Source organism: Carya illinoinensis, chromosome 1, assembly GCF_018687715.1.
Source record: "Carya illinoinensis cultivar Pawnee chromosome 1, C.illinoinensisPawnee_v1, whole genome shotgun sequence".
Taxonomy (NCBI): Eukaryota; Viridiplantae; Streptophyta; class Magnoliopsida; order Fagales; family Juglandaceae; genus Carya; species Carya illinoinensis.
This window is the reverse complement of record NC_056752.1, coordinates 49,880,653-49,904,200: the sequence shown is the minus strand read 5'-3', so window position 1 is coordinate 49,904,200 and position 23,548 is coordinate 49,880,653. Positions and strand designations below refer to the sequence as shown.

General features: G+C 34.7%; 3 protein-coding genes across 4 annotated transcripts; 1 reads left to right on the top strand and 2 right to left on the bottom strand.

Annotated features, from left to right (window-relative positions):
• Positions 1-861: 861 nt before the first annotated feature.
• Positions 862-4,824, bottom strand: LOC122281251 (nucleosome assembly protein 1;4-like). 2 transcript variants are annotated; one of them, XM_043092608.1, is made up of 12 exons: positions 4,602-4,823; positions 4,337-4,380; positions 3,874-3,969; positions 3,177-3,269; positions 2,907-2,994; positions 2,762-2,823; positions 2,494-2,678; positions 2,225-2,405; positions 2,065-2,108; positions 1,392-1,590; positions 1,239-1,256; positions 862-1,135 (listed from the first exon to the last, which is right to left on the bottom strand). In XM_043092608.1, the coding sequence occupies exons 1-12, from the start codon at positions 4,666-4,668 to the stop codon at positions 1,073-1,075; spliced, it is 1,140 nt and encodes a 379-aa protein (XP_042948542.1). In that variant the 5' UTR covers positions 4,669-4,823; the 3' UTR covers positions 862-1,072. The 2 variants fall into 2 exon arrangements, with proteins under 2 accessions (XP_042948542.1, XP_042948548.1); XM_043092614.1 differs by lacking the exon at positions 1,239-1,256 and having other exon boundaries at positions 4,602-4,824.
• A 1,153-nt stretch (positions 4,825-5,977) lies between these two features.
• LOC122281234 (glyoxylate/succinic semialdehyde reductase 2, chloroplastic) lies at positions 5,978-11,373 on the bottom strand. The gene is made up of 13 exons (XM_043092591.1): positions 11,113-11,373; positions 10,385-10,466; positions 10,090-10,155; positions 9,083-9,158; positions 8,948-9,003; positions 8,731-8,815; positions 8,535-8,595; positions 8,135-8,187; positions 7,975-8,045; positions 7,817-7,889; positions 6,559-6,663; positions 6,271-6,482; positions 5,978-6,167 (listed from the first exon to the last, which is right to left on the bottom strand). The coding sequence occupies exons 1-12, from the start codon at positions 11,324-11,326 to the stop codon at positions 6,315-6,317; spliced, it is 1,110 nt and encodes a 369-aa protein (XP_042948525.1). The 5' UTR covers positions 11,327-11,373; the 3' UTR covers positions 5,978-6,167; positions 6,271-6,314.
• Positions 11,374-18,241: 6,868 nt separating this feature from the next.
• On the top strand, positions 18,242-23,524 carry LOC122281228 (5'-nucleotidase SurE-like). The gene is made up of 10 exons (XM_043092584.1): positions 18,242-18,821; positions 19,059-19,153; positions 19,524-19,591; positions 19,675-19,718; positions 19,963-20,040; positions 20,135-20,288; positions 21,534-21,683; positions 21,841-21,951; positions 22,279-22,344; positions 23,136-23,524. Exons 1-10 carry the CDS (start codon positions 18,511-18,513, stop codon positions 23,235-23,237), a joined length of 1,179 nt encoding a protein of 392 aa, XP_042948518.1. The 5' UTR covers positions 18,242-18,510; the 3' UTR covers positions 23,238-23,524.
• Positions 23,525-23,548: the final 24 nt, after the last annotated feature.

Below are 23,548 nucleotides of genomic sequence, written 5' to 3'. Positions count from 1 at the left end.
TCATTTTGCTCTTATAAGTTTCGTCATTCTCTCTTTGACTCGTATGTTTTCGAAGCTTAATTAGAAGTACGTACACTAATTTGTATGAAATACATATGAGGATTGTGTGGAACATAATCTGGCCCTTTATGTTTTTCACATTCTTCAAAAACTATTTCTTTTTTCAAACTGGAATGTGTCTCGCAATAAATAGTGCTTTGAAATACCAAGGAAAATACTTTAGATGGAGACAATTATGCAAAAGTAAACTTACAAATTGACGTGTACATCATATTATAAAATTACTTATTGTAAAGTATAAATCTAACCGATCCTATAAAACTACATCAATTTATATATTTATTTTATATAATTTGTTTTGCACATGTAACAATTCTCTCTGAGTAATAGAAAAACTCTATACAAGGAGAAGGAATGTTTGAAAGTACCTTCAGAATTCGAAATAGTATACTGCTCTTATATCACTGTTTATATTGTATAGTTGCACTTGACTATGTTTTTCCGTGACTAGTTTTCGTCGCTACATTTTGAATAAGAGCGTGCAAGCTGCTTTATATCACACGACACGAATGCGGTTACACGTCAGAATTCATCATCGTGTGAACGGCAATCGTTTTAAGGCATCTGCTACTCTTATCAACTACCAAGATAAACGTTAAGGAGGGAGCAGTAACCCTCCCTCCCTGCAATAAGCAAATTCACATCGCCGGACGCTTCAGTTCTAGATCTCAATGCATAGGAATTTATGTACATGCGTATATACATACACGTATACATACTCCTCAGCTCCATTATATCACTTTCAATAAACCCTTTTCGTAAATTGACATGCGACGTTTTGGTGAATTTGTACAAGGTCCATTGTCCAATGTTTGGATGAAACTAACCAACGAATAAACTACGTACATTTTACAGCGCAATCAATCAGTTAATAGCCATACAAATAGTGGGTAATCAATAGTGTCATAACACCAATTGCATTTTACATATGCTATGGGGGTAATAAATGTGAGGGACTCCATAAAAGCCGGAAAGGGAGAAAAGACAGGAAAAAAAAATGCACATAAATACACTACTGCTGCTTGCATTCTGGAGGTCGCTCACCTTGCTCCCCAGCTTGTGTCCTTCCACTTTTCTGCAAAACAATCCTGAAGTTAATTTATCACCTACTCGACATAAGAATTGCTTGTACACACAACATCAAATCACCAGAAAACACAGACGTTAGATAATCTCACCTTGGGTCCAGTTGATAACTGCAGTAATCAAGGAAATGATGGAAAAAGAACCATCAACAACAAATATAAAAGAAGAAAGAATAAAGAAAATCTATCTGGTATTCAAGAACTGAAATAGAATAGGATAAGTAAAAATCTTGATGATATCTATACCTTCTTCCTGCCCTTGCCTTCCTCTTCGTGATCATCTTCGTCGTCATCATCATCTTCGTCATCATCTTCGTCGTCATCCTCTTCATTCTCATCATCCCCCTCATCATCATCATCTCCAATATCCTCATACTCCTCCTGTGCAGCCTCCCCCGTAAACCATGACACCGCATGAGGGATGATTTTATCCCGGATTGTTGATCTACACAGAAACATGAAAAAAGGTCATTTTTGGAAACAAAGTCAGAGAATAGACAAAACAAATACCCCTTCCCATTCTAAACACCCACGTAAGCATTTAGACAACTGCAGAATATATAACTCTGTATTAAAATTCTGTTGGTCTTATATATCATGTGAAGCATCCACTTCATCCTATGTCACCATCAGGGAAACAGCCTAGATATGTTTCAACAATATGTTTTGTTTTTGTTCATTTGCAATGACTACATTTTCTTAAAAAGAAAATCAGACTAACCAACCCAGCAAACTCCAAAGAAATCAAGCAGGTTGATCACATGCACAACAAACACCTCAAAATGTTAAAAGTACATATTCTCCCCAAGGATGCCTCATCAATGGATATGCCTGGAGGCATTATTAGAAAATTAAGTTCTATTGCCCAAGCAAAAAAATAAATAGCAAATAGTAAATAAAATAAAAAAATTCGACTAACCCAATGTCGTAGTCCTGCTCCATTTGATTTTGGAGCTCTTCAGCCTATCAATTCATCACGAAAGTAAGAAACAATAGCTTTATTGTACTTTTAAAAAACGATAGCTTTATTGTACTTTCAATTCCATTTGCATCTTGCTATACAAGGAAACCGAACTTACAGTATCTTCATCAAGATCATCATCATCATCCTCAGGAACTTGTGGAGGGTTAAAGAAGTTGAAGAAGCTTTGACAACTCTCAGTTTTTGTGATGGGTTTCGCATTCTTTGATCCCTTTCTTGGCTTCTTCTTCAGGACCTTCTGCGTCAAGCTTTTCCCTGGATACCATTCAATCTCCGTCCTACAAAACACCCTGGCATGATAAGAGACTTTGGGTTGGGGGGGAAAGAGAACAGAATGTTTCGTAATAAAAACAGAGATTACATTACCCAATCGCTTTCTCCAATATAGGCTCATCATCATCAATCATGTGATATGTTTTTGTAAGGACGGAGTTTTTGAAATAGGGATTAGGATCAAAGAAGAACTCCAGCTTAAAACCTCTTGGATTGTCAATTCTATACCACTTGACATCTTTGAGGTACTTCAGAGCCCCTTCATCATTCTCTGTAATCTACTCCAGGAAACAGTAAATCACACTCTACAATCAATTCAACAGATGAATAACAGGGATAACAGCTTATGAAACCTTCTCACCTCCTCAGCTAGTACTTCATTAGCCTTCATAGCTGTAAGCCAGAAGTCAGGCACCCCTTTCTCTGCATTGCCAGATGAAATCAAACATAAAGTACAAAGGGAAATGGTAGTAAATGGATAAAATATTTTAACTCTTGAGTGATACCTTCTGCAGATTTGTCCCCTCCTTGGTCCACATCAGCTTCTTTTGCAACTCCTCCAACTTCAACTACACCATTCACGATCTCGTATCTCTGCGAGGACCAAGTAAAGAAATGAGTTAAAAGGACATGATTGTGAACTTTGTAAATCAACACCATTTCAGTTGTATTCCAAATATTTGATAATAGGAAGTTTTGACAAATCTATATCCTGGAGAACATTATAAAGAATAATGTAACTATGCAGAACTCACTTATTGTAGTATTATAGATACCTTTGAGTAAAGTGGTTCATAAAGCTTCTGGTATTTAGCCTCCAGTGCTGATCTCTCTTCAAAGAATTTTGCCTCAAGCTCGTCATGTTGGCTCTGGAAAGTAAGAATGTGCAAAGTTACTCTTCAGCCCTAAGTTTGAAGTTTCAAGCCAGCACTCCTCACACAAAGACCACCAAGTTCAAATGAAAACTGGGTGCTTGACAAGGTGCTTGGGTGAGGCAAGATGCCATATACACTTGAGGTGAGGCAGCTTCACAGAGGCACCAACTCAAGTGCCTTGGAATAGGTGTTACAAACATCAACAAGAAGATAATAGCTCTAGTCTAATTTACTTTCGTGACCCTCAATTAATCCATTACTAGCCCAATAACTGGGGTAAATATTTTTTTTTATATTCAGCCTTCCCAAAAACAAGTATAGCAATATATACGTATGTATGTATGTATGCTATACCATAACAACATGTCAAGCATTGCATTAGTCGTTCCAGTATTATACTGAAGTATGCAATTAAGTCAATTGAGTGATATAGTTGAGAGTGCAGACTTTGTCCAACGTATCATTAGGACTATATTTATAATGCTTTTATGGACGATATTTATCCTACTTCTGCGAACCAAAGTCCAATATTTTTTTAGAAAAGATTGATAACTTAACAGACAGACCAATAACGTATAGACTTTACAGGCAAGCTAACCTGAATCTGTCTCAGAACCTCAACACGCTTCCTGACTTTGGGTGACAGGGTTTCTAGAATATCTGAGTTCCCCACAGCCAAACTCTGAATCTTATCCTGAAAAGTATCCAACAATACATTACCAGAAAAATATTTTTTATAAGTACATCATCAGAAAAATAAAACCAGGAATCAAAAAATGTGTGACACTGATACTAATACGTTTCCAAGTAGAAAAAAAATTATTGAAAACGAAAAAGAATCTGGAAGGACTCGTTCTTTTCCCGGCACTTTCGCTTGCTTCTTTGAACAAGCAGAAGGTCTTTTTTATGTTAAAACTAGATTTTAGAAACAGCCACCAAAACGTATTTTTGCCATCATTTTCATTATCCTCTTGCCCAAAACAGAAACCAACTTTCGTTTTCATGGATAATCAACTTAACTATACCAAACACATGTTTGTTTTGCACAAAGAAAAACTTGCCTTCAGCGCATTAACAAGACCAGCTCGATCCTCCTCACTAAGAGCTATACACAAAAACAAACATATCTTAGAGCTCATATCATGTTCAGTAGAAGAAAGCCAGTATCCACTTTTGATAGATAGTTTACACACATGTTCGATTTTGTAACTAATATAAAATTCAACGCGTTTCACACAATAAAATGGGGAAATAATACACTGAAACAAGAAAAATTAAATGAACAAAGCTTAGAGAGAATGATTAGGGTTCAAGGTGAGGCGATACCGGCGGCGGCGGCTGGGAGAGCGGAGTCGAGATCAGACAAGTCCAAATTGTCCTTCTTGTTACTCATTGCTTTTTTTCCTTTCTCGTTTTGGCTGTTGTTTAGGAAGGGGAGGAACAGGCAAACCCTATAAGAGAGAGAAAATGAGGAAACTGGAGGAAGAGGGAGGGAAAATTATTGAGACCGAGTTGAGCGAGCGTTTCTCCCCCTCACGTTTTCAACATTCGAAAGGCTTTTATACGACGAAGATGATGATGATGCTGAGCGTGCAGTGTCACACTTGCGGATAGAGAGCGTGTCGTGCACGGCCCAATATTTATATTTATATTTATTTGCTATTAAAATACAGTAAATACTCTATCTATAAATAAATTACACAAAGTGTAATTATACATTTACACCTCCTTCACTGTTGTTTTACTATCAAGCTATTTCTTTTTTCCTTTTACCCTTTGAATTTGGATTAAAAATTTTAAAATAGAATATTTTTACATAATCTAAAAATAAATAAATTCAATATCATATAATGTAATTAAAAATAAATAAATTTTATAAAACTTGACCTTTTTTGGCTCTTTGGGTCAATTTTTATGAAATTGAATTTATTTTAAATTAATTTACATGATTATGTTGATTGATTCAATTTATTTTCTTTTAAATTATGCAAAAATGTCATATTTTGTAATTTTTAATCCAGATTCAAATAGCAAAAGGAAAAAAATAACTATAGTAAAAATGTAATAAATGAAATATAAGGATATCAATATCTACTCTTAAAATATATAAGAAGGTTTCTTATTTAATTTTAGATATCAAATATGTGACTATGTCATATACTAAGTCTCGCACACTTTTTTGTTTTTAGAAGTGTGTGGTCCATCATTAAAAATAAATAAATTTTTCAAATATATTTTATATTTATCAATTTAAAAAAAAATGCACAAAAATTTTACATTCTAAGACTGTAAATATCATCTCTTTAATTCAATATATAAATATAAAAAGTCATTAAGTGCAATTAGATCATGCACATTTACTTTCCCAAAAAGTCTTAATTTTTATTAATTTTAATATGCCATTCATTAATATATTATCTACTAAAAACAGAAGTAAATCCTCATCTAATACTATAATTTTCTTTTTTGAAAAATTTTCCTATTCTAATTTTTTTTTTTTTTAAGGCACAATTGTAATGCCGTTACAAATATTCATTTATATTATACATATTATATACTTCTAGATAAGATTATTTATTTTCCATTTCTATCCATTCCTTTTTGTTTAAAACATCCAAAAAATAAATATTCCATTCTTTCCATTCATTTCCTTTATATTATTTTCCGTTCCATTTCATTTCCCTGAACTCCCAAGCAAAGCCTAACTCCAAAAAGAAATTTTTTATATATTTATTAAAAATTATTATTGGAATAACATAAATATCGGGAGATATTGTACAGATGAAGTTTCAGACGCCTCATGGGACAGTGAAAGTTCCAAATTTCTGGAGAATTTGAATCCGAGCAATACTTTTCTATCACGCATAAGCAAGTGGATTCAGTCGTGGCCCCCTACAGGACACAAACCACATAAGCATCCAAGGTTAAGAACGCCACAAAACAGCCTACATTTTCATTTGAACAACTAAACATCATATAATCTCTTTCTTATCACCTGTTGTAAAACAAATGAATCCTGATGCAAGATGAACTCTTCTTCTATTTTGCAGAGTTCTGCGATTTAGCTTTCAATGCTTCGATTACTGCTGAAAAGTCGTGGTCACTAAGGCCATGAGATTTTGCAACCTTATATAGTTCATTTGCAGCTGCTGCAATTGGAATAGACTGGGAAACAGATTCTGCTAATCCTAGAGCAAGCCTCAGGTCCTGTCATCGTTAACCTTGCCATTAGAACAGAGAATGTGTTAATGTGTTAACGGGACAGTCCAGCAAAATTACGAACCTTCTGCTGATGCTTCAAAGGAAAAGCGGGTGGATACAGGGATTGGATCATTGATGGTCCTTTCATTGAGTACATTGGTGCACTAATAGCACCCTGTGAGACAACCTGCAAAGATTTTAAAGAAACCTTCATGACAACTTTCTTTCGGGATAGAAACTAGTTCCTTAATTGGAAAGACGATGGGCAAGTAATTGTTCATGGACTACAACTATAGAGAACCTAACACAAGAAAAAAAAGAAAAAGATTTCATCACGAGGGGACGATATTTCCTGAAAAGCCAGTGACCGATAAAATACAGTGGCATCAAACCTGATTTCTTTTTCTTTCTTTCTTTTTTTTCTATACGTATAAAAAAATCACTTTTGTGCTGTGTTAACAAGCCATGCCTTATTTGAGAGTATGTAGAATTATCTACTTCAGACAGAGAAAAACGAATAGGCCAAAGCAATTATTATTATTATTATTATTATTATTTGGCCCTTTGGACAGATGGCAACAACTGTTTCATTTCCAAAAAGTTTCCACCACGCATATTAGGTCAAAGTCTTGATTAGGAGAATTTACTAGTGTGGCAAAAGTGGTGGGAGGACCCTGAAATGGGTTAAACGCATAACTGGCTAACAATAGACAAATCCCTACACTTGACATGGTCTCATGTGACCAATCCTACATCGTATGGGTAAAATCAAACTCAACTAGCACAAACTACACGGCAGCCTCTGTCTGACTATTCTGCCACCAAAAATCACATATGCTTTGAAGAAATTCATGGGTCTAAGCCTAACTCATCTCATAAAACCGGTTCAATAAGATAGAGTTGCTCATTCCTCATAAACATACCCAAAACCTTGTCCACGGGCAATGTAGAATTATTCCTCAACACCCTCCCTCACGTGCAAGCTAATAGTTTTCCTAGTCTTTGTCACAGGATAAGTAGTGTGGCCCCCATTCGTCCTGTGGTAGGCTCTGATACCATGAAAAAATTCATGGGCCTAACTCATCTCATAAAACCAGTTCAACAAAAGAGGGTTGTTCATTCTTGATAAATATGCCCAAGATCTTGTCCATAGGTAATGCAGGATTATTCCTCAACATGCTTAAATGATAATAACCCATTGATAGAGAGAGAGAGAGAGAGAGAGAGAGAGAGAGAGAGAGAGAGAGAGAGAGAGAGAGAGAGAGAGAGAATCAATGCAGGTGGAGTTTAATTGAAGGTGACATAGAGCCAATAATCCAGCAAGATACGGTGAGTTGTACCTCTACTAGTACGCTTGGATCCAGTCCTACTTTCTCACTGAGAAGCAATCCTTCAGAAAATGATGCCATCATGCTACAAAATGTAGTAAGCGTTTTCACTAAAACTGAACAACAGAAACTCATTTATTAAGGAACTTTAGTGGAATCAAATGCAGAACCTTCCCATGATCATGTTGACAACAAGTTTCATTGCAGCTCCATTTCCAACATCCCCTAGGTAAAATCTTGACTGGAAAAAGCAAAAATTTGGCAGCCAGACTTCAAACGGGTAATGAGAGTATGCTAAGTTAGCAGCATATATACTAGAAACGATAATACCTTCCCCATGATGTCTAGAATTGGAGCAACCATTTCATACAGAGATTTGTCGCCTGAAAAAATGCAGCCAATGGTCTATATCTGTTAGGTTTCCTATATGGTATCATGGACATGGACTTCACAATGCATACAGAAAGCCATATTCTGAACACAGGATATAACAAAAATGGTACAGAAATTAGGAGCAGACTAATCATATAACATAAAGAATGAATGCCGCAAATACATCAAATCATATTCTAATGAAGATTTCTTACTTATCAACAAATAAATAAATAGAATTTCATAACTTTTAAATTTGATAATTACATTTGAGTTTGTGTTAAATACAAGAAGACCTCAAGTCTGGAATCCATCAATGAATTGAATACATTGAATAAGAAAATTAGAGCTGGCCCACCTGCTGTAAGAAATATCAGTTGCCCATCTTCTGCTGGCTTTTTGGAGCCTGAAACTGGAGCCTATAGAAATAGTGCAAAACTTAATGAAGATTGCAGAAAATACAACTGTCGTGTCCTTGAGGCATATGTCGCAGAAGGTATTTGCACTTTATAATGCACTGAAAAGATTTTGAAATGATATTGAAAAAAATTCACCTCCAAAAATGATGCCCCGGTAGCTTTAATATGTCCACTAATCAATTTAGAAGTGGCACCATCGACTGTTGAAACATCCACATACCTGCAAATGGCAAAACATATATGAAAAGTTTGAGAGGATTTTTGTAGCCTTCACGTACAGTTCTGAGAGCAGTGACTGATATATATGGTTGAGAAAATGCATAAACTTGAAAGGAACTCGAATAGATAGTACCCTTTTCCAGAATTCATTCCACTAGCAGCCCCATGCTTCCCGCAAGCAACTTCCACCTGATAAAGAGTAGCTATAAATTGTTATAACTGGGATAGTAGTGAAAGCAAGGAAAAAATCTAAATGAAACATACGCACTGCACTTTCAGGATCAGCAAGCATGGCAAATGTGACATCGCAAGAAATAGCTACTTCCTGAGGGGTTGATTTATATCTGCATAAAAGAACAACCATCGTGGTAACAGAATTTCCCATATTAAAGCTCTCAATATGGGTTTTGCGAAGTTGCGGATGAAAGCACCAACAACAGTCAATGATAAACTAGTCCAGGTACATAAAATTCAACACGCTAGAGAATGCATGTTCATGCGTCGAACACCATTACTGAAATAGATATGAAAACCACCACCTTTTAAGGCCAATAATTTTTAATATGCCTTTCCACGAGGGGAATTCAAGCTCCAAAGGTAAGACCCCACATCATTTTTTTTATAGGAGTAACACCTCACATCTATGGAAGCATGGTAAATGGAAGCTTGGTGAATAAGATCCCATATTGTCCATGACTGAGGAGTTCTTGGCCTTTATAATGATTCTATAAGCTCCAATTGTAACATTTTCTGGTCATTCTAGTATATAGGCTTAGATGTGGCTTGAATTTTATTTAGAACATTACAAATGGTATCAGAATCAATTATAACCAAAAGTGTGAGATTTAAGTCATATAAAAAAAAAAAAAGTCATATCAAGTCTTGACCCATGATGAAGACATCAAATATTTGAGTGGGGGAGACTATAACACCCCATATCTCTTGGGTGTAGTGAAGAGATCCAATATCGCATAAGAACGAGAAGTTCTTGGCCTTTCTAATCTATCCAAGGAACTTCAATTATAATATTGACCAGTCCATTTGAAGTGTAAGCTTAAACATGACTTTGACTTGGGTCATTACTCCAGATGACCAAGTCATTAGGGTGGGTCAATAGTGATCCCTGGCCAAACCAATAGTGTGAGTAGTGAAAGTTTCAAGTCTCAAGAATCTCATCCAATGCTTGTAACATTGAGATCATCACTACTGAGGGTATTCCGCAATGATGTCAAAAGCGCATAGAGATATCAATTTGACAGCCTATTACATACTTACTTTGCACCCAAGCTGATAAGAGGATCACATTTGCTCTTGGTCCTGTTCCAAATGGTCACATCACACCTGACATGCCAAGTAGGAGAGTAAAATACAGAATAGTTATGAACTTCAATACGTCACAAACGAGAATATGACTTCAATATGTCACCAAAAAAAAATCCTTGAAAATTATTGCCAAATAATCAAGTCAACTCAAGAAGTCCAGTCCCTATGGCATGGACATAATAAATTTATCCAATGAACTTAATTATGGGGTGGTTTCTCGGCTAATTAAGGAAAATTTTAGTCATACCCGGCTTTAAGAAGGTTCTGTGCCATTGGGGAACCCATTATCCCAAGACCTAGAAATCCAATCCGTGCTGACAATTCATTGTCTGTAAATTCAAAAAAGGAATTGGAGTGAGAAAAGAAAAGAAAATATTTTCCATATTCCAACACCACCACCACCGTAACTGCCATCTCGCCAATTCAATTTTTCAAGCCTCCTGCCACCACCACTACACACTACCACAATCCTTATTACTAACCACCAGCATCACCACCATTTTCCATCCTACACCTAAAAGAAAAAGAAAAAAAACAAAAACTGAATTTGTTCTTGTCCTTGCAGCCACCGCCAAAACCATTAATGTCATCAGTATTGTCAAATGCCATCACCGTGCCACACCTCAGCACAATACCTTTCCCTGTTTCCCGCCTTTACTGCCGCACAACCATACTTACATCCATCGGCAATGTTATCGTACGACATCAACGATTGCCAATAAAAGGAAGGAGCATAATTCATTACAAATGTACTCAAATGCTAAATGTTTATTCCTTCAAAATACTATGGCGCCTAATTAGAATCAAACAGTCGCCCTAATTCAGTAATTTGCAAAGGCTTTTCTAGCTTCCATTATACAACAAAAGCGCCCCAAATTAGGCCCCGAAATCTTTATCCATTGAAATATTTTTTAAAAGGGACAGTAAAAAAGAGAATACCCAACAAAAAAGCCTCAAGATAGTTAAAGAGAATACCCTTAACTGAAGCATTGGGTGTCTGAGAAGAGAAAGCCTTAACAGAAAGTGCGTAGAGTGGTTTTTTGGGGAAGGAGCAACCGGGTCTTGCTCTTAATTGGTTTGGAATCTGAGGGCAAAAGCTGGAGCACATTGCCATGGCAGTTGAAGATAGTTGGCGACTGTAATTGCTCTTGACCAAGGAGGACATTTCCGTGAGCGACAAAGCTCGCATTTCTAGGCAGAGTAATACTCCTGTTTGGATAAAGGTAGAGATAGGACTTAGGAGGGCTTTGGGTAACGCGGCGGCCCACTCGCTAGAGAGTTCTATTCCAGTGCTGGATTGACTACAATTTACAAAACGCCCGATTTACTTTATAATTATTATCTCATTTTATTTCATTATTATAATTTTTTAAAATTTTTATATAAAATAAAATAAATAATTTTATTTTTTAAAACTGTAAAATAAAAATAATATTAAAAAATATATTCTACTTATATTTTATTTTACTTTTAATTTATATTTATTCTATTTCATTTCATCGATAAAAATAAATTATTAAGTATTTAAAATTCATATTTCATTTTTTTTCCCGAGTCCAATCAAAATGATTCTCTTCTTCAAACAAATATCGAGCCAAACGCTCCCTTGTCAGGTGGATCCCGACGATTTGCTAGAGAATACTAAATCGCTCTATTCTTTGTCCATTGTACGAGTCGACCATCGGTTAATTTGCGTGTTTTCTTTGATTGAGCATTCTTATATTTACAATCTAACTGAACATAAGAATTATTCTTTCCTTTAGTCTCTTATTTCATTTTGAGTTTTGTTACATATAAATAAAGTTACGTACTAATCTATATATTAGTATTGATTTTTTTATATTTAAAATTTAAAATAATATTATTTTTAATAAAATCTACTTTTTGACTAATCACAATAAATTAATACACATATTAATACACAATTATATTTACAATTAAATTTTTTCTTTCATTTTATACCCCACCTCTTACACACGTAAGTCAAACCCAATTACTAACCAAAAAAAAAAAATCCTTCAAAACCCGCCCCAAGCGAATGAAAACATGTCAAGGGATTTGGATTTGGAGCAAAAAATGGTTATTGGCTGAAATTGAAAAACGTTGAGATAGAAAAAAATTGAGGAGTCAGGAAATGAAGTAGAAAAAAATGAATTTTGGAGCAAGTAATAGAGAAACGAATAAATAGAAATAAATGAATTTTGGTTGAGGGTAGAGAGAGAGGGGGGTAAAAGAGAGATAGGCTGATGATAGAGATAGCTTCAGGGGAGAGAGAGAGAGAGAGAGAGAGAGAGGAGATAGAGGTAAATGGGTTCGAGTTTGACATTTAAAAAAAATAAAAAATTATATAAAATATATAGTGTGGGGTGAATAGTAACTAATATATAGAATATCTCCTTAAGATAATCATCCAACTGTAAAACAAATGGATAGATAAGGGAGTGAGAGTATTTGTGACCAAATGTTTTTATTGTTTCATAACACGTAAATTATGCACACGGCCATAATCAAATGCTCTGGTATTTAATTTTCCCTGTCACAAGGTCACGTGTAATGTCGTGCCATAATTGTAATTTGGAAATTTCCAAACTTACCTATACGAATTGTTTTCATCATTATGATACATTTACGCCTAGTTTAGGTTTTGAGATGAAATGAACAAATTTGTAAATAATAGTAAAATAAATTATGAATAATAGTGAAATTGTTTGAATTAAAATATTTAAAATATAATAATATTTAAATATTGTTATAATATTAATTTTATTTTAAAATTTTAAAAAATTAAATTATTTTTTATATTTTATTTAGAAGTTTATAAAATTTGTAATGATTAAGTAACGATCATATAACAAAATTAAGATTTAAAATTAAAAAATATTTATATTTAAATGATGTTTGAATATTGAAATAGGATAAAAATATATGAGATATAATCTAACAAAGTCTAAACTCTATTCATGACAATAATTGACTTTGGTTCTCTTTATTTTTTTTATATGTTGGACTTGGTTGGCCTGTGAGTTCTTGTTAATGTTCTACATGTCTCTCTAGGAAGTAAAATTTCCATTCAAATTTATTGATGAAACACTGGGATATCCATGGGTTAGTTTATAAAACGTATGATTTGAGAAGACCGTGCTCATATGTTTTAAGGAGGCAGAAAGACGTCTCCCAGAGCCCTGGTCTTGTTTGATTACACACATATAAGATGTGATGAGAAATATGTGAATAGTAGTTAAAATTTTTAAAAATTGACTATGTTTTAAATTTTGTTTAAAAGTTTAGAAAAATTATAATAATTAGGTAATAATTTGATAAAAAATTTAAAATTAAAAAATATTTGTATTAAAATAATATTTAAATATTGAAATATAGATGGATTGAGACCACTTATAAAATTAACCGGACCTTGGGCAATTTGGCATGCTTCAAGGAATCCCAAAGGATGTGCAGAGATGGGAGAGAGAGCCGTGCATATGATCATGGGGTTGACATCTTGGGGGCAAAATGCAATCTGAGCTTGACGAGTGGTCATGATCAATGCATCGACTTCACATCGTGGAAGGTGATGATGACGTGGACGAGAGGAAGTATATGCAGTGATGGCAGAGAAAATTACTCGTAAATTTGTAGGGAGGCTTACATGATCCGTTGAGTCTGAATTTAAGGGAAAAGTAAGGCTTTGCATAATTGGCCATCTGATGTTTACTAGGCTACTCGTACATCATTATATATGTTTTTTTGTTTTGTTTTTTCATACTCGATGCTTAGTTATTCGTTAACTTTACAGGTTGAAGCTTTGAATGAAATTGCAAACATGCTAGATAGATTTGCAAAAGATGGGATAGATTTTCAAGTTAAGAATATGATGGTCTAATGGCATATGACCCGGATATCTAAATGGAAAATTTGAGTTAGAAGCCTCTCACCCCCTTTATAAAAATAGAAAAAGATAAAGAAAGAACATGTGATAGATTCCCAGAATCATAGGAAGTTACTCAAACATTAGGTAAAGGATAGTTGTGATAGATGAAGTTGGAGAGTCATTGAAGAAAATTGGGACAAAGTGTATAAAAAATGTAAGCAAAGGGATTATTCAAATTGCGATGATGGTCAGTACTAAAATTGTCACTGCAATAATCCCACAGAGAGAAAACTATAATTATTCAGACAAAATATAGAGTTTATTGCAAAGCGATTCAAGTATGCTTTTCTGCTCATTAGTAAAGCATTGTTATTTGTAGAGTGTGGATCATTTTTACTAAACTTGGGTTTATAGTGCTCAGTTTGTAGTCATCTTCTATGTCAATTATGTACAATATTATAGGTTTTAGATGTCAAATATTCCTATCCAGAATCTTTATGGAAACAATCCTTCTAGGGCTAATCAACCCTTGCAAATGGTGGGCAGTTCGCTGACGATACCATGTCAACTGATATATTATAAAAAAAATGCGAGAAATATGAAATGTGAATTTCGCTTAGCTTCTTCTTCAAAGTTTCTAAGAAAAAAAAAAGTTTATATGAAATATAATTCAAGAGAGTCAAATTTCAAACCAAGGGGAGGACCATCCTTGTGGAACACATTCTTCATAATGTCCAGAGTTAACAAGTTATGAAGAAGAAAGACCTGTTTCTTTCTTTTCGTTGTAGGTGGGCACCTTTATATGGAAGATAAAGGAGTCTTTGTCACACTTATCGAGAGATCTCCTTTAGAAACCTTCGTAGCATCAATACAGGACTAGACCCATTCCTTCTAGTAAGAATAGGATGTTTCTTAATCAAAGCCGAATGAAATGTTACAATAAATCTATTTTCTCTTTTTATACCTCCTCCTCTTCTCAACAAACAATCCCTGGACCTGCTTGTATGTCAATCCCAAAACCTTGGTATAGTCTTCCATTACCTCTTTAGTAGGATACTTACGATCCTCTATGTAAAAAAAAAAAAAAGTTATGGGGAGCATTAGATATCTCAGAATAGGAAAATCATTGATGTCACAAATGGCAAGTGGGTTTTGTTCTTCTAAAGATTTTACTTCTAGGTTTTCAAGAATTTGGATGTTGGGATCCATTTGATACTGCTTATAGAGGAGAAGAAGAGCTGGATCTAGGTTGCGGCGAAAGAAATGACAAGTCTCCTCCTCAGATCTGGTTTGCTCTTAATTGTTGTCGTCGATGTGGCTGTGTGGGAAATTGTTGAGGTTGCTCAGTTAGCCATGCAAGCAGGGTTGTAAAGCACATAATCAATTATTTGAGGGAGAGAAACATAGAGAAGGAGGGTGAGTCATCTTGTATGGGGAAATTGGGGCAAACACTGAAATGATACCCTTTTTATTTTTTTACATCAGCACCATTTGCCCCGTGCTTGCACTAGCCGACTTCTTATAACTTTTTTCTTATGAAAAATTCAGAAGATAAACAAACACACAAACCTTCAAATAGTAATGATGAACATTCGCATCTCAAAACGGGATCACAAATCTATTATAAAGGTCAAGATAAATTTTATACACTATATTATTATTTTATTTTTATTCTATTAAATATGATGTGATATATTTATTATTATTAAATAATTATTTATTATATATATTTCTATTATCTAATAATAATAAATAAATTATATCTTATTTAATAGAATAAAAATACAGTGTATAGCATTTTTAAAAGCCAGCCAGTTGCCAACTCTTTCTAACTCTAATCACTTGGCCTCCACTTTTCTTTGGCTGTCAAAAGCAATGTGTTCGACAGTTTTCTTTCTGCAGTAAATCGGACACCCCTTTAGAGCCCAGAAAGATATTGGACAACGTAAAGGCTGACCCGAACAATTGCGGTTTTTTTTGTTCCAAACAATGCCTTGGATTCACTGTGTTTCTGATTTCTCTCTCTTTTACCTGTATATGATTGGACACTGCAAAGGGTCCAAAACCTTAAAATTACCTTAAATCTTGGATCTGATCAGAACGAAATGGAGGTACACCAAAAAATGATGGGACATTAATGATTTATCAGATCCAAACTAATCAAGGACAATTACAGGAATTCATAATGAGCCCCATTAATTAAGGATAAGAATCCCAATTTTTCCCTGTACTATCTCTCTTATGATTCCCTTTTCTTAGTTACAGACAGCCATATAATCTACCTGCACCAGGCAACTACCCAAGTCGCTCAAAAGTAAAGCAGATCGAACGGATGCAGAGTAATTATAATCTGATAAACATATGGGACAAGAAAATCAATGCTCGGAAATATAGAAACAGCAGACGAGGTACCACTTTGTCGGTGCCGTCCGCTTGCCACAATCCTGCTACATTAACAATCCTACCAACGCCAACTACAGTGCTACATCAGTAAATACATTAGGATTCTTCAAGGAACGCAACGAGGAGTGTGCTTCCCAACTCCTATCTATTATTGCCTGAACGTGAAAGACGTGCACTTTTGGTCGTTGATTGGGGGGAATCAATGAACAAAATTAGCGTCAATGCAAAAAGTCTCTATTCTTTCTCACAGATCATGATCATAAATTACTATTTATATTCTCTTTTATTTTCCCACTTTTATTCAAGCTGAGAGATGCCACAGGCTACAAAATCCCAACTTGCCTTGCCAAGTACAATGATCTGGATATGGGATTTAAAATAATAAAGAGTAGAATAAAAAAAAAAGTTTACCCTGAAGACATGTCTCATAACACGACAAGATCTGTTAAAAGGCAACCTCATTTCGACAAGAAATCCAGATTACGTAAATTGCGTTATGAGTTGTATTAAAACTTGGAGGGATCGATTATTACAGATGCTATACGACGTGGATTTATCTTTTAATATCTCAATATTGTCACGGATAAGTTTCAAATATATAAATTTTATATTAAAAAAATTTATATTTTTATAAAATATCTATACGAAACTTGAACATTTAATATAATTATTCTTAACATATTCGGTTATCACTCTTTTTTTTCTTTTATTCCTTATATTAATCTGATACCCTCTTCTCCTAACCAGCATGTTAGAGTCCTTTTATTCAAATGGTGTTGAAAAATAACGTCCTTTAACTTAAATAGTTGTCAACATTAATCCACGGCATACGTCCTTTCACTGGTTAATAATCCACCAACGTGTAATTTTAACCATCCTTTTCCACAATTCCACTCGTGATTCAATACTCTGTGCTTCTCCTCTCTCTCTCTCTCTCTCGTGCATTCTCCCCTTTAAAAGTGGCAAAATTTTGGGGAATAGCTTTCTTGCATGTCTCCCTCCAAGAACACTACAAATTCGCATCCCTTCTATTGTTTGGCTTGTATACATCTCAATGCCTCGTAACCCAATTATACTGTATGTATTGTTATAAATAAAACATTGTCAATAAGCTTACAATTAAAAAGAGAACTACTATACACCGTTTTTTTTTTTTTTTTTTGGCTATCATCTTTTCATTATATTCTATTAAATTATTGTAAAATTATTTATCATTTATTACTTATTATTCTATTATCCAATATCAAATAAGATAATGACATGAATAAAAATTAAAAAATAATAATTTTATATACAATCATAAAATATGTCAGTATTGAATAATCGTTTTAAAAAATAGTAAAATTTACCGTTAAAAACGATTATAAATTTCATAAAATTAATTAATATTTTTATTTTACTTTTGATTGATGACAATGTATTATTAGGAAAAATATAATTGCAAGTATAATTGTACATTAATCTTTGCACTAGTGTGATATGATTGGTCAAAAAGTAAATTTTATTAAAAATAGTGTTAATTTAAATTTGAAGTATGAATAAATCAGTATTGGTACACAAATTAGTGTGCGACTATATTTATATGAAATAAAACTTATATTATTATTTAAGTTTTATTATGTATAAATAAGTTCGTATACCAATTTATATACCGATTATATTTTTTATTTTAAAAAAATTTTAAACAAAAAGAAAATCTCTTTTATCTTATAAAAATTATTTGTATCTTCGATGTTAAAGATATACCTTACGTATCGATGCGAATTGATGCATCTAGCAAAACTCACAGCGTACTGTTGCTTCTTCCCCAATGTCTTTAATGATAGCAAGTTACACCAACCACACAAGTAATCTCTCTTTCTTTCCCTGTCTCTCTCTGTCTCTGTCTCTTTCAAAATAACGCCGTTTGAACCGGTCCATCTTCTCCATCCTTTTCATTCTCCTCTTACCTTTATTGCCCCCCCGCCCCTTCCTCTCCTTTTCTTCCTTTGCATCTCTCCCTCTAGGGTTTTTTTTTTTTATTCTGATCCTTCTTGACCCAAAATTAGCAGGTGCAGACGCACACTCCCACTCTATTTTTCCTCAAAATACCTGTCTATGATATGACTTCCACTTCCGTCAAGAACAACTTCTTGCCTCCGGGCCTCGTCTCCAATCTTCAGGAAGTTCTTAGCAAGAAGAACAATGAATCCGACAAAGCAAACGATCAAGTCAAAGCGAACGCAGAATCCACTCAACCCTCTTCTTCCACCTCGGTTTCTGATGCCGTGGAGGATGAGCAGGCCATAGACAGTTCCAAGCCCATTGTGCTGGTCACTAATGGCGACGGGATTGACTCCCCTGGCCTTGCTTACCTCGTCGAAGCTCTGGTCCGTGAAGGGTTGTACAATGTCCATGTCTGCGCCCCGCAATCGTGGGTTCTCTTTTTTCAATTTCTGGTTGTCTCTTTTGTTTTTGTATTTTTGTATTTTTTTTTTTTTGCCTTTTATTGATTGTTTCCCTTTAACTTATCATCTGGTCTGCGATATTTCCGATTTATTTTTATTGTTTATTTCCATTAGGTTAATCATATCAGAATTCCGGCCCTCTGTGTTTATTGGTTTATTTACCATCTGTTCATTTTTTCTTAATTTACTATCGGTTCCATTAGGGACAAATCAGTATCGGGTCATTCCGTGACTCTCCAAGAGACTGTTGCTGTGAGTTCCGCTGAGATTGATGGTGCGACGGCTTTTGAAGTTTCAGGTATGAGTTTCTTATATTCTCATGCATTATTCTCTTTGTCACGTATAAAAAAAATTTCATCTTCTCTATGTCCCAAGTTTTCTTAATCAATGTAATTGGATCTTTAACTATTAAAAGGATTAGTGGATTTTATGAATTTATCATTTCTTGCGTGTTGGATTTTATTTATGCGTATGAAATTGGGCAATCATAATGTGTGTTCTATGATATTCAATCTTAACTATGAGCCAGAGTCATTGCATGGATGGAAAACTTCAGCGATTCGTAGTTATCAATGCATGACTGATAGATTATGTAACTTTGATCTGCGTCTTGTGGTATTGTCGCTTTTACCGATGGTAATACGCTCGATCACGATTCTTTCAATCAGGGACTCCCGTGGACTGTGTCTCATTAGCATTGTCGGGGGCATTATTTTCTTGGTCAAAGCCTCTTCTGGTTAGCATCTACATGATGTCATAAATGTGACTATATATATATATTCTGGTGTTTAGAAGACTCATAAATGATATGATTTTCAGGTGATCAGTGGAATTAATCGGGGATCAAGCTGTGGTCATCAAATGTGAGTTTTTGTTTTTTTGTTAAGTCTTCACATGAAAGTTGTTAGTGTATGCATGATTATTATTTGAATTTTATCCTATTTTAACCAGGGTAAACTTTAGAATCATGTAAATATATAAAATTTATGTTTTGACTATTTTTGTGTGAGTTATATAAGCTAAATATGTGTGTTCTTGGTTCTTTCCTCATGATTTTTAGCCCTTATTTGAAGACCCACGATACTTAATAATTGAGATTGCAATCAGGTTTTACTCAGGTGTTGTTGCCGGAGCTAGAGAGGCAATGATATGTGGCGTGCCATCATTGTCAATATCACTGAACTGGTGACTTCACATTTCTTTTATATACAAATTGAAGCTCTGTTTTTTTATTTTTTTAAATGTCGATCAGTAATCCTTTGGTGTTAATCTATTGCAGGAAGAAGGATGAAAGTAAAGATACTGATTTTAAGGATGCAGTTGCTGTTTGTTCACCTTTAATAAATGCAGCTATCAGGGATATTGAGAAAGGACGTTTCCCCAAAAGCTGCTCTTTGAATATAGAGATTCCCACTTCTCCTTTGACAAACAAGGTTTGGAACTTTTATGTTAAGGATATATGTTGCTAATTGAAAGTTCTTTTTGATACATTATTTTTATTTTATAGATGTATTTACGGTGTATTTTGAAACCCTTATGAGGAAAATTTCCTTTCATTGGCAAGTTAGTCTGTGGCTAAGTGAAGGGATTTTTAGGAGTGAAAGTGATGTACTCTGTGGTGTAAGGGTATGAAAAGAGTTTGATAGTGATTATTAGATGCGGTCCTTATTTATTTTTCAATGATTATATATAAAAAAATTTTGAGGGGAATAAAAAAATCAGGATGGATGTAGTTCGAGACTCTCAGAATCAATGAGTGAGAAACCTAGTTACGTTTGGGTAGTGAGGTGAAAAATTAATGATAAAATATTGAATAATAGTGAATAGTAGTAAAAAGTAGTGAAAAATAATGATACCCAAACATAGCTAAATCTTTTTAAAATGCTTGTTTGTGGTAGCCAATGATTTGTTCTTGGTCGTGTTACGTGAGTTAGTGAATTAGGGTAACTTGAACTTCAAATATTGCCTTTATTGTTTCCTAGAAGAAAAAGGAGGTTGTACTAGGTAATCAGGCAGTTGAAAAATTATACTGCTGTAAAACAGTACATTGGAAATCTGCATCTGGAAATTTGCATCTGCTTAAGCATGTACAAATAGCCTCAGACAATTTTCAGTAGCAGTGTAGTTGGGACAATGTTTTGAGTCTTACTTATAGAACCGTGTTATTCTTGGTTGTTGTGAGACATGTGGATACTTTATTGATACTTTATTATTTTATATAGCTATTCTTCACCCCAGCTGCGCACCATAAAATGTTACCCAGCCTCTATTCTTAGAGTTTTTGCTGTAAAAAATTTAAAGGATTGGCCAGCAAACTTATTTGTGATAACTGTGATAACTAATGACATTATTTTCAGTTTTTCACTCGAGTTCTACGGTTTTGCGCATTAGTATAGCCCTGTTATCTTCATTGGGTCAACATTTTGAAAGAAAAATGTCTTCATGCTTGAGGCAACAATTTTGGTCACAGGCACAAACCCTCGATTGACTTTGTCAACTGAGCTATGATGCTTGTGTTTTGTTACACTTCCAAGTGGTGTTTGCATAAATCATTGCTTTTAGGATATTAACTCGTTTTCAGATTTATACTTATAAAAGAAAAAAAAAAACTCGTTTTAAGATTTATTATTCTTTATACTTTCCCTCACAAACATGTGTGAAAATCTTTTTCTTGTCAGGGCTTCAAATTGACCAAGCAAAGTATGTGGAGATCCACTCCTAACTGGCAAGCTGTTTCAGCTAACCGGTATCCTGCTGGACATTTCATGTCCAATCAACAAAGCCTTGGCATTCAGCTTGCACAGCTTGGCCGAGATGCATCTGCTGCAGTCAGTAGCTCTTAATGAGAGTCTTAATTTTTTTTTTTTTTTTTTCAAAGTAGTAATTCTAAGGAAGTTACTTGTTAAAAATTGAAAAAAATAATGGAAGGATTATACTGCATTTTTCGGTGCTCATTCTTGTATTCTATTCTTTTGTGCTTTTCAGGGTGCAGCTCGCCGTTTGACCACACAAAAGAAGAATGTTGTGGAGATTGAATCAGTTGGTGTTGCAGGCAAATCTGATTTCAACCGGGTTAAGAAGTTTTTCCGGTTACAGGTATTAAACCCCCACCTCCTCCAAAAAAAGAGGATAGAGATCCTCCAGGGTTCTTGACCAAACTCTTAAGGTCTAGAGTCGGGGATATACCTATAAATGCTCATAGCATTTATTGGGCATTTAATGCTGTTCGAGACATTTACTCGTGCAACTATAAATGTTGTGCAGTCCACTTCTTATGACTATCTTTCTCCCACTTGAGATCCTAGAGTTTGGTTAAGAACTCTAGGGGATCCAAATGCCCAAAAAGAAAACCCCATCCATATGAAAGTATTTAGTTGTTTCATGAAGTGATGAACTAAGGCATGGACATTCTTCTATTTGCAGTTCCTGGATCAGGATCAGGAAGAGGATGATGAGGATCTGGATTTCAGAGCTCTTGAAAGTGGATTTGTAAGTAGATAATATGGATTTTTAGGACCTTTTTCTTGTTAGTGTCATTTGATCATTTATAAATTAAATGACCGAATCCAGATTTTCACAAGTATAATTTGGATGTGGTCAGCTCCTTCCAAGTTCCACCCCTAATTTTTGTTTCTTCCATTACTCTCCCTGTTCAAATAACTGTAATAAAGTCCAAATGGGTCCCAATGAAAGAGTGGATTCCACTTGCCTGAATGATTGAGATTGTACTGGAAAGGGGTGGAAGAAAAAGTCTCGGTAAGGCCATCATAGAAAATTCTAGTTATGCGTTATGTAGAATGAAAAGTAATGATGCATGTGTTTAGTGCCAGACTGCATGCCATCATTGTTGGTTGTATGTTGCTGTTTTCATATTTTATTTTATGGCTCATACTTAATGTTATGGGTCCCAGTGTAGGTTAGGAATTACCACAGGACTTTTTTTGGGTAATTAGAGAATGAGTTCGAGAGCTTAATCTCCCAATCATGTGACGCACTGATAAAGTCCACTGCCAGCTCCGGTTGAAAGCTGTAAATGATCTTGCTACTGGATAATGGATCAATTTAATTTTTTTGGAAGGGTTCTTTTTCCTCTGTGTGTGTGTGTGTGTTTTTTTTTTTTTTGGGGGGGGGGGGGGGGGGGGGGGGGGGGGGGGTGTGTGTGTGTGGTGTTTTGCATGCTCATGTCTCAAGAAAATTAGATACTTTTCTGCCTGTCTTTTTTGATATTATTATTTTTAGTTTTCTTGGCTGCTGATTCTTGTCTCCCCTTGGCGGGACAGATTGCAGTAACTCCTCTTTCCCTTTCTCCACACATTGAGACGGACATTCAGACGGCTGCCTTAGATTGGATCTCAGCTGCACTTCATGGAGAGGAGCAATAAAGCTTCCCCAACCAACCCAGCTTGATTTAGTGTACATTTTGGAATTCTGGTGTTATTAAATTTGTATTGGTCTGCTGTTCTTTCTGATAGCCTAGTCATTAAGTGAACAATTAATTCCTATTTGTGCTTCTTGGTTTTTTTTTTTTTTTTTTTTTTTAAATCGCTATTTTTTGACCTACTCTTCTTCACCATTTAAAGTTCTATAATCCCTTAATTCTGTTGTGGAGCAAATGCTTCCTTTTGGCATGTTTTAGAAATGGCAGTTTGTTGCCTTGGTTTTATTCTTCCTTTTTGGTGGGACGGTACTTTTT

What these genes read in the sequence shown, in the direction of transcription:
- LOC122281228 (XM_043092584.1), top strand. Translation starts at nt 18,511, where the DNA reads ATGACTTCCACTTCCGTCAAGAACAACTTCTTGCCTCCGGGCCTCGTC. An exon ending in TCAAGCTGTGGTCATCAAAT is followed by an intron (nt 19,719 to 19,962) that starts GTGAGTTTTTGT and finishes GATTGCAATCAG; the next exon opens with GTTTTACTCAGGTGTTGTTG. An exon ending in CTTCTCCTTTGACAAACAAG is followed by an intron (nt 20,289 to 21,533) that starts GTTTGGAACTTT and finishes TTTTCTTGTCAG; the next exon opens with GGCTTCAAATTGACCAAGCA.
- LOC122281234 (XM_043092591.1), bottom strand. Translation starts at nt 11,326, where the DNA reads ATGCGAGCTTTGTCGCTCACGGAAATGTCCTCCTTGGTCAAGAGCAAT. An exon ending in ACTGATATTTCTTACAGCAG is followed by an intron (nt 8,188 to 8,534) that starts GTGGGCCAGCTC and finishes GCATTTTTTCAG; the next exon opens with GCGACAAATCTCTGTATGAA. An exon ending in TTCTAGACATCATGGGGAAG is followed by an intron (nt 8,046 to 8,134) that starts GTATTATCGTTT and finishes TGCTTTTTCCAG; the next exon opens with TCAAGATTTTACCTAGGGGA.
- LOC122281251 (XM_043092608.1), bottom strand. Translation starts at nt 4,668, where the DNA reads ATGAGTAACAAGAAGGACAATTTGGACTTGTCTGATCTCGACTCCGCT. An exon ending in ATATTGGAGAAAGCGATTGG is followed by an intron (nt 2,406 to 2,493) that starts GTAATGTAATCT and finishes GGTGTTTTGTAG; the next exon opens with GACGGAGATTGAATGGTATC. An exon ending in GAGCAGGACTACGACATTGG is followed by an intron (nt 1,591 to 2,064) that starts GTTAGTCGAATT and finishes GTTTCTGTGTAG; the next exon opens with ATCAACAATCCGGGATAAAA.